A 9,940-nucleotide genomic window follows, 5' to 3' on the forward strand; every position below is an offset into this window, starting at 1 on the left:
GAGAGGGACTCACCCCAGAGACAAAGTCAGCATCAGCCTGAGAGAGAGGGACTCACCCCAGAGACAAAGTCAGCATCAGCCTGAGAGAGAGGGACTCACCCCAGAGACAAAGTCAGCATCAGCCTGAGAGAGAGGGACTCACCCCAGAGACAAAGTCAGCATCAGCCTGAGAGAGGGACTCACCCCAGAGACAAAGTCAGCATCAGCCTGAGAGAGAGGGACTCACCCCAGAGACAAAGTCAACATCAGCCTGAGAGAGAGGGACTCACCCCAGAGACAAAGTCAACATCAGCCTGAGAGAGAGGGACTCACCCCAGAGACAAAGTCAGCATCAGCCTTAGAGAGAGGGACTCACCCCAGAGACAAAGTCAGCATCAGCCTGAGAGAGAGGGACTCACCCCAGAGACAAAGTCAGCATCAGCCTGAGAGAGAGGGACTCACCCCAGAGACAAAGTCAACATCAGCCTGAGAGAGAGGGACTCACCCCAGAGACAAAGTCAGCATCAGCCTGAGAGAGAGGGACTCACCCCAGAGACAAAGTCAGCATCAGCCTGAGAGAGAGGGACTCACCCCAGAGACAAAGTCAACATCAGCCTGAGAGAGTACAGAGATGTTACTAGCTTACCTGTATTCGGGGTTGGAGGGGAGGTAGAGGGGGGGGGGTTCACCGCCTGGTAAAATAAACACAGTTGTGGGTGGCGCTTGACAACCAATGGAATACAACTGACAAAAACATGTAACAGTCTTTCAAATCTCCTTCCAAGTCCATAACACTCCCCAAGTCACAAAGTTGGATTGTCAAACATTCGTACAAGTATATTAAACATTGCACAGCTTTATATAATTTTATAAATACTTTACATACAGTATATCCATCTTTTCATATTTGACAGTACATACATACAAATTCACAGCTCAAGATCTAGTTTACTTTGATTCTATACAATAAATACATGCTCTGGTGTTCGGCTGTTCTTTACAAACGTATAGTAAGACTGAAACAGTGTGAGTGCATGACATATGAACCAAATCAACAGAGCTAGAAAGTGAACACTTGCCGTTAGTTGTTAATAATGCTGCATTCGTAACCAAGTGGGAGGTGGGATTTACCAGTTGTGAAGTTGTTAAAATACTAGTTGGATGCATTCACGTGTCTTTGAACTCATTGAGAAACGCCATTTGGCTAATGGCCAACAATCTGCATAAACCATAAACTTAAAGTCCAGCTATCATGCTTGTAAATAAATTATAGCGTTCAAAAAAAACATATTAATAGATTATTTGTTTTTTTTTAAACAATGTTTTGTTGTTGAATTTTAACTGCTGAAAGTGCTGTTATCGAGGTCATTTCCTTAGTATTTTGATGTCAGAGGTCAGCATGTGGGAGAAGTGGGAGCTGGATGCTATACTGCTTATCTGCTAGTAATCACCAGTTGGGGGTTGTTGAAGTGGATTTTTCCCCAGTCGTATGTGGTAAATTCCCACTTGGTTAGGAACTCTGCATAACACACAGAGTTCATACTATATCCATCCGCTTCCACGTCTTTGGATGGCCAAGCTGTCCATCTTCTCTTTCGGCCAATGACAGGCAGATAATATCTGTTACGATTACAGGACACCCAATGACTGAGACCAACGGTGGAACCTTACACGAGAGACCAGCCAGGTCTCAGTAAGTAGATGATTGATGGGTGACATCATACTATAACACCAGTGCATATGCAGTAACAGTTGAAAAGAGAAACTGAAGTTGCCAAAATAAATAAATACATTTAAATCTAGAAAGTTAGTGGGATGAAGGTCTTGTAATAGAAAATAATAGTTTTTTACCTACAGAGGCAGACGTAAAACAGGCCTGGTGTACGGGAACTCTCCTAAATGCTGTGGTGTATGGGAACACTCTCCTAAATGCTGTGGTGTATGGAAACACTCTCCTAAACTCTGTGGTGTACGGAAACACTCATATTCTCTGTGGTGTATGGGAACACTCTCATATTCTCTGTGGTGTATGGGAACACTCTCATATTCTCTGTGGTGTACGGGAACACTCTCCTAAATGCTGTGGTGTATGGGCACACTCTCCTAAACTCTGTGGTGTATGGGAACACTCCTAAATGCTGTGGTGTATGGGAACACTCCTAAACTCTGTGGTGTATGGGAACACTCTCATATTCTCTGTGGTGTATGGGAACACTCTCATATTCTCTGTGGTGTATGGAAACACTCTCCTAAACTCTGTGGTGTATGGGAACACTCTCATATTCTCTGTGGTGTACGGGAACACTCTCCTAAACTCTGTGGTGTATGGGAACACTCTCATATTCTCTGTGGTGTATGGAAACACTCTCCTAAACTCTGTGGTGTATGGGAACACTCTCATATTCTCTGTGGTGTATGGAAACACTCTCATATTCTCTGTGGTGTATGGGAACACTCTCCTAAACTCTGTGGTGTATGGAAACACTTTCCTAAACTCTGTGGTGTATGGAAACACTCATATTCTCTGTGGTGTTTGGTAACACTCATATTCTCTGTGGCGTATGGAAACACTCATATTCTCTGTGGTGTATGGGAACACTCTCATATTCTCTGTGGTGTATGGGAACACTCTCATATTCTCTGTGGTGTATGGGAACACTCTCCTAAATGCTGTGGTGTATGGAAACACTCTCCTAAACTCTGTGGTGTATGGAAACACTTTCCTAAACTCTGTGGTGTATGGAAACACTCATATTCTCTGTGGTGTTTGGGAACACTCATATTCTCTGTGGTGTATGGGAACACTCTCATATTCTCTGTGGTGTATGGGAACACTCTCATATTCTCTGTGGTGTATGGAAACACTCTCATATTCTCTGTGGTGTATGGAAACACTCTCCTAAACTCTGTGGTGTATGGGAACACTCATATTCTCTGTGGTGTATGGGAACACTCTCATATTCTCTGTGGTGTATGGAAACATTCATATTCTCTGTGGTGTATGAAAACACTCATTTTCTCTGTGGTGTATGGGAACACTCTCATATTCTCTGTGGTGTATGGAAACACTCTCATAAACTCTGTGGTGTATGGAAACACTCTCCTAAACTCTGTGGTGTATGGGAACACTCTCATATTCTCTGTGGTGTATGGAAACACTCTCATAAACTCTGTGGTGTATGGAAACACTCTCCTAAACTCTGTGGTGTATGGGAACACTCTCATATTCTCTGTGGTGTATGGGAACACTCTCCTAAACTCTGTGGTGTATGGAAACACTCTCCTAAACTCTGTGGTGTATGGGAACACTCTCATATTCTCTGTGGTGTATGGGAACACTCTCATAAACTCTGTGGTGTATGGAAACACTCTCCTAAACTCTGTGGTGTATGGGAACACTCTCCTAAACTCTGTGGTGTATGGAAACACTCTCATAAACTCTGGTGTATGGAAACACTCTCCTAAACTCTGGTGTATGGAAACACTCTCCTAAACTCTGTGGTGTATGGGAACACTCTCGTATTCTCTGTGGTGTATGGAAACACTCTCATAAACTCTGTGGTGTATGGAAACACTCTCCTAAACTCTGTGGTGTATGGAAACACTCTCCTAAACTCTGTGGTGTATGGGAACACTCTCCTAAACTCTGTGGTGTATGGAAACACTCTCATAAACTCTGTGGTGTACGGAAACACTCTCATATTCTCTGTGGTGTATGGGAACACTCTCCTAAACTCTGTGGTGTATGGAAACACTCTCATAAACTCTGTGGTGTACGGAAACACTCATATTCTCTGTGGTGTATGGGAACACTCTCCTAAACTCTGTGGTGTATGGGAACACTCTCCTAAACTCTGTGGTGTTTGGGAACATATATTCCTGACAGTACACCTCACACTAATCTCTACTACACACTGACCCACTGTCACCTAGCAGGCTCTGTCACTCTAGTACGTCACCCTACTCTCTACAGCATAGGGATGGCACTTGTAGACAGGTCATGTAGACAGGTCATGTAGACAGGTCATGTAGACAGGTCATGTAGACAGGTCATGTCAAATCCATGTGTTTTCATCACAGGTTAGGTCAGGGTGGTGGGCTCTGGGAGTCAGTCTCATCCTTGTAACCAGTAGTATATAAAAGTAGAGAACATACCTGTAGGGCCTAGACTGTTCTGATACTGGTAAACAGACAGTCATTTACGTGTGTGTGTGTGTGTGTGTGTGTGTGTGTGTGTGTGTGTGTGTGTGTGTGTGTGTGTGTGTGTGTGTGTGTGTGTGTGTGTGTGTGTGTGATACAAATTCAACAGTGGTGGTGTGAGGTGTTGTCACACTCCACTACATTGATGCTTACAGTGAAAGTCTCTGATTGTTCCCTCAACAGTCATGTGCCTGCTACAGGCCATCTCATTGGCACAGAGGACCAGAAAGCAGGAAATTAAACATTTGCCTAAGGGCAACTTATATGTTGATGCTCATCTCCCTCTCTTCCACCCGGGCGAGTCTCCTCTTCAAACTCCATCTCGAGAAGTTCTCCTCTACCTATCCTCTCTCCCACTCTCCCCCTCTCCTCTACCCATCCTCTCTCCCCCTCTCCTCTACCCATCCTCTCTCCCCCTCTCCTCTACCCATCCTCTCTCCCCCTCTCCTCTACCCATCCTCTCTCCCCCTCTCCTCTACCCATCCTCTCTCCCACTCTCCCCCTCTCCTCTACCCATCCTCTCTCCCCTCTCCTCTACCCATCCTCTCTCCCCCTCTCCTCTACCCATCCTCTCTCCCACTCTCCTCTACCCATCCTCTCTCCCCCTCTCCTCTACCCATCCTCTCTCCCCCTCTCCTTTACCCATCCTCTCTCCCCCTCTCCTCTACCCATCCTCTCTTCCACTCTCCTCTACCCATCCTCTCTCCCACTCTCCCCCTCTCCTCTACCCATCCTCTCTCCCCCTCTCCTCTACCCATCCTCTCTCCCCCTCTCCTCTACCCATCCTCTCTCCCCCTCTCCTCTACCCATCCTCTCTCCCCCTCTCCTCTACCCATCCTCTCTCCCCCTCTCATCCTCTACCCATCCTCTACCCATCCTCTCTCCCCCCATCTCCTCTACCCATCCTCTACCCATCCTCTCTCCCCCTCTCTCCTATAAACCATTCCTCTACCATCCTCGTCTCTCCCCTCATCTCCATTACCCATCTCTCTTCTCCTCCTCTTCCTATACCCCATCCGCTCTCCCCTCGCTCCTATACCCATCCTCTCTCCCCCTCCTCTCTACCCCTCCTCTCTACCCCTCCCTCTACCCCTCCTCTCTACCACATTCCCTCTCTCTACCCATCTCGCCGCCGCGCCTATACCATCCGCTCTCTCTCTCCCCCTCTCCTCTACCCATCCTCTCCTCCCCCTCTCCTCTACCCATCCTCTCTCCCCCCTCTCCTCTACCCATCCTCTCTCCCCCTCTCCTCTACCCATCCTCTCTCCCCCTCCCTCTACCCATCCTCTCTCCCCTCCTCTACCCATCCTCTCTCCCCGTCTCCTATACCCATCCTCTCTCCCCCTCTCCTCTACCCATCCTCTCTCCCCCTCTCCTCTACCCATCCTCTCTCCCCCTCTCCTCTACCCATCCTCTCTCCCCTCTCCTCTACCCATCCTCTCTCCCCTCTCCTCTACCCATCCTCTCTCCCCTCTCCTCTACCCATCCTCTCTCCCCCTTTCCTCTACCTATCCTCTCTCCTCCTTCTCTCCTCTCCTTCTCTCCTCTCCTTCTCTCCCCATCTCCTCTACCTATCCTCTCTCCCCTCTCATTCTCTCCTCCTTCCTCATCCCATCATCATCTCCCCTCCTCTACAGGGCGTGTCTCATCCTTCAGTTTGACAAAGTCCTTGGCCACCTCGTCGGCCGCCCGCTGAGACAGGATACGCATCACCGTCACGCCCGTCTCGTCCTTCTGGATGGTTCTACCCAGTGGGCACCAGCACACGCATGACTTCCTGTCAGCTACATCCCTCAGCTGGACCACGGCCACGCCCACAACACGGTTGGCCCGGCCAAAACAGTAGTCCTTCACCGTCACCTGCAGCTCATAGCAGTCTGGAGACTCCTTACCCAGGATACTGTTGGAGAGGTGAGGGGGAGAGCGAGAAGGAGGGTGGGGGAGGGAGGGATGGAGGGAGAGAGAGAAGGAGGGTGGGGGAGGGAGGGAGGGATGGAGGGAGAGAGAGAGAGAAGGAGGGTGGGGGAGGGAGGGAGAGAGAGAGAGAAGGAGGGTGGGAGAGAGAGGGAGAGGGAGGGTGGGAGAGAGAGGGAGAGGGAGGGTGGGAGAGAGAGGGAGAGGGACAGAGGGAGAGAGAAGGAGGGTGGGAGAGAGAGGGAGAGAGAGAGGGTGGGAGAGAGAGGGAGAGGGACAGAGGGAGAGAAGGAGGGTGGGAGAGAGAGGGAGAGGGACAGAGGGAGAGAACGAGGGTGGGAGAGAGAGGGAGAGGGACAGAGGGAGAGAAGGAGGGTGGGAGAGAGAGGGACAGAGGGAGAGAAGGAGGGTGGGAGAGAGAGGGACAGAGGGAGAGAAGGAGGGTGGGAGAGAGAGGGAGAGGGACAGAGGGAGAGAAGGAGGGTGGGAGAGAGAGGGAGAGGGACAGAGGGAGAGAAGGAGGGTGGGAGAGAGAAGGAGAGGGACAGAGGGAGAGGAGGAGGGTGGGAAAGAGAAGGAGAGGGACAGAGGGAGAGGAGGAGGGTAGGAGAGAGAGGGAGAGGGACAGAGGGAGAGGAGGAGGGTAGGAGAGAGAAGGAGAGGGACAGAGGGAGAGGAGGAGGGTAGGAGAGAGAGGGAGAGGGACAGAGGGAGAGGAGGAGGGTAGGAGAGAGAGGGAGAGGGACAGAGGGAGAGAAGGAGTGTGGGAGAGAGAGGGAGAGGGACAGAGGGAGAGAGAGTAGAGGTAGAATGGGTTCAACATTGGTTTATCCAAAAATTGAGAATGTTTTGGTTGCTGTTCAGTAGGAAATCTGAGGGAAGCTCTACAAAACTTTGAAATGAATGTGAAGTGTGACCTAAGTGTGACCTAAGGTGTTAAGAACTCACAATTGGAAGGCCTCGTTGTACTTGGCTGTCCAGCTGTTGTTCTTTGACTTGGTGGTGAACTTCCTCTTCTGGGTAGCGAGGAGTGGACCAATCATATTGACCTCCACAAAGGGACGGAACATCCCTGATGTCTGCCACTTCATATCATTCACTGCTATCACTGGAGCAGAGAGAGAGAGAAAAAGAGAAGGGGGAGGGGAATAGAATGAGAGAGAGAGAGAGAGAGAGAGAGAGAGAGAGAGAGAGAGAGAGAGAGAGAAGGGGGAGGGGAATAGAATGAGAGAGAGAGAGAGAGAGAGAGAGAGAGAGAGAGAGAGAGAGAAGGGGGAGGGGAATAGAATGAGAGTGAGAGAATGCAGGGCAGAATTAGGCAGATACAAGCTAATTATCAAAATCCAGAAAAGAGCCGTTAAATTCTACAACCACCTAAAAGGAAGCGATTCCCAAACCTTCCATTACAAAGCCATCACCTACAGAGAAATGAACCTGGAGAAGAGTCCCCTAAGCAAGCTGGTCCTGGGGCTCTGTTCACAAACACAAACAGACCCCACAGAGCCCCAGGACAGCAACACAATTAGACCCAACCAAATCATGAGAAAAAGATCATTACTGGGAAAGAATTTACAAAAAAAACTGAGCAAACTAGAATGTTATTTGGCCCTAAACAGAAAGTACACAGAGGCAGAATACCTGACCACTGTGACCGACCCAAACTTAAGGAAAGATTTGACTATGTACAGACTCAGTGAGCATAGCCTTGCTATTGAGAAAGGCCGCCGTAGGCAGACCTGGCTCTCAAGAGAAGACAGGCTATGTGCACACTGCCCACAAAATGAGGTGGAAACTGAACTGCACTTCCTAACCTCCTTGTAGCTCAGTTGGTAGAGCATGGTGTTTGCAACACCAGGGTTGTGGGTTCGATTCCCACAGGGGGGGCAGCACAGAAAAAAAAAAAGTATGATATGTATGAAATTGTATGAAATGTATGCATTCACTACTGTAAGTCGCTCTGGATAAGAGCGTCTGCTAAATGACTAAAATGTAAATGTAAATGTCTACCAAATGTATGACCATATTAGAGACACATATTTCTCTCAGATTACACAGACCCACAAAGTATTCGAGAACAATTCAAATTTGAAAAAACTCCCATATCTATTGGGTAAAATACCACAGTGTGCCATCATAGCAGCAAGATTTGTGACCTGTTAACACAAGAAAAGGGTAACCATTGCTTTGGCAATGTAAACATATGTTTCCCATGCCAATAACGGCTTTTAAATTGAGAGAGAGAGAATAACATATGAGAAACAAAGGGAATGGGTTTAAGAGAGCGGTAGACTGAAGGTGATGGATGAAAGTTCAGAGATTGATTGAAATTGACTGAGTTATGAGGTGTTTTCACGTGTTGTCCAGGACAGGACAGGATTGGACAGATTTGGACAGGATAGGACAGGGCGGCTTTGGACATGTTAGGACAGGACAGATTTGGACAGGATTGGACAGGACAGATTTGGACAGGATAGGACAGGATAGGACAGGGCAGGTGTGGACAGGATTGGACAGGACAGATTTGGACAGAATAGGACAGGTGTAGTGGTATGTCTGGCTCACCTCTGATGTTGACCTTGTGGATCTTGTCTTTGCCTGGAGGCACCATGTCTATCTGGATCTGGGCCTCACCAATAGACTTCTCCGCTCCTGAACCTGAGGGTTAACCGACATCACATTATTACGAACTCTTATCTCCATTGATAACAAAACATATTGTGGTACATCATACAGAACGAACAGAGACACCAATCTTTACTACAGTAACTTACCTCTTTCAGGCAAAACCTTCTCACTTGGAGTAATCCTGATGCCCATCTCATTATGAACTGGGACAGAGACAGAGACAGAGAGAGAGAGAGAGAGAGAGAGAGAGAGAGACAGAGAGACAGAGACAGAGACAGAGACAGAGACAGATATTAGTAGAGAGAGGGAAAGATATTAGTAGAGAGAGAGGGAAAGATATTAGGACAGAGGGAGAGGGAAAGGGAGAGGGAAAGATATTAGGAGAGAGAGAGAGATAATCAGAGAGAGCGAAAAACAGGAAAACAAGAAAAGTGAAAACTGCTGACCTCTATTGGCACGTTAGTGGAAGTGCATCAATACAGAAGGTTGTCATCAGTCAAACTGTGTGCTTGTGTGGGTGAGTGAGAGTGTCTCACCCTGTGTGTGCTGTGTGGTGACGAAGGTCTTAATCAGTGCATCAGTGCTCTGAGAATAGAGGGACAGAGTGTATTTCAGCTTAGACAGCTCAGGACTCTTCTCCACATAGGCCTTCTTCAGACCATTACCGCCCGCATGGAAGTATTGCTGAGAGAGAGAGACAGAGACAGAGAGAGAGAGAGACAGAGAGACAGAGAGAGAGACAGAGAGACAGAGAGAGAGAGACAGAGAGACAGAGAGAGAGAGACAGAGAGACAGAGAGAGAGACAGAGAGCGAGAGAGCGAGAGAGAGAGACAGAGGGACAGAGACACAGAGAGAGAGACAGAGAGAGAGAGAGAGAGAGAGACAGAGAGACAGAGAGAGAGAGAGAGAGACAGACAGAGAGAGAGAGACAGACAGAGAGAGAGACAGAGAGAGAGACAGAGAGACAGAGAGACAGAGAGACAGAGAGACAGAGAGACAGAGAGACAGACAGAGAGAGAGACAGAGAGAGAGACAGAGAGACAGAGAGAGAGACAGAGAGAGAGAGAGAGAGAGAGAGAGAGAGAGAGACAGACAGACAGAGAGACAGAGAGAGACAGAGACAGAGAGAGAGAGACCATGTTAGTGCATGTTCACAAATGTATGTTTGTGTAAGCTTGTTTGAGGATATGTGTGATGTGCGTATGTGTGATGTGTGTATGT

General features: G+C 48.2%; 2 protein-coding genes across 5 annotated transcripts in view; both read right to left on the reverse strand.

Annotated features, from left to right (window-relative positions):
• LOC115165020 (probable phospholipid-transporting ATPase IM) overlaps positions 1-4,563 on the reverse strand; it is a 69,035-nt gene extending 64,472 nt beyond the window's left edge. For both annotated transcript variants that reach the window (XM_029718032.1, XM_029718031.1), the window contains exon 1: positions 626-4,563. The gene's annotated coding sequence lies outside the window, so the exon portion shown is untranslated. The remainder of the gene's footprint in view (positions 1-625) is intronic.
• Positions 4,564-5,736: 1,173 nt separating this feature from the next.
• LOC115165021 (protein unc-13 homolog B) overlaps positions 5,737-9,940 on the reverse strand; it is a 108,501-nt gene continuing 104,297 nt past the window's right edge. For all 3 annotated transcript variants that reach the window (XM_029718034.1, XM_029718035.1, XM_029718033.1), the window contains 5 exons: positions 9,255-9,402; positions 8,865-8,921; positions 8,656-8,748; positions 7,042-7,201; positions 5,737-6,079 (listed from right to left, as the gene is read on the reverse strand). In XM_029718034.1, coding sequence (XP_029573894.1) covers positions 5,797-6,079; positions 7,042-7,201; positions 8,656-8,748; positions 8,865-8,921; positions 9,255-9,402 — 741 coding nt within the window. In that variant the 3' untranslated portion in view covers positions 5,737-5,796. The remainder of the gene's footprint in view (positions 6,080-7,041; positions 7,202-8,655; positions 8,749-8,864; positions 8,922-9,254; positions 9,403-9,940) is intronic.

Source organism: Salmo trutta, chromosome 27 (genome assembly GCF_901001165.1).
Source record: "Salmo trutta chromosome 27, fSalTru1.1, whole genome shotgun sequence".
Lineage (NCBI taxonomy): Eukaryota > Metazoa > Chordata > Actinopteri > Salmoniformes > Salmonidae > Salmo > Salmo trutta.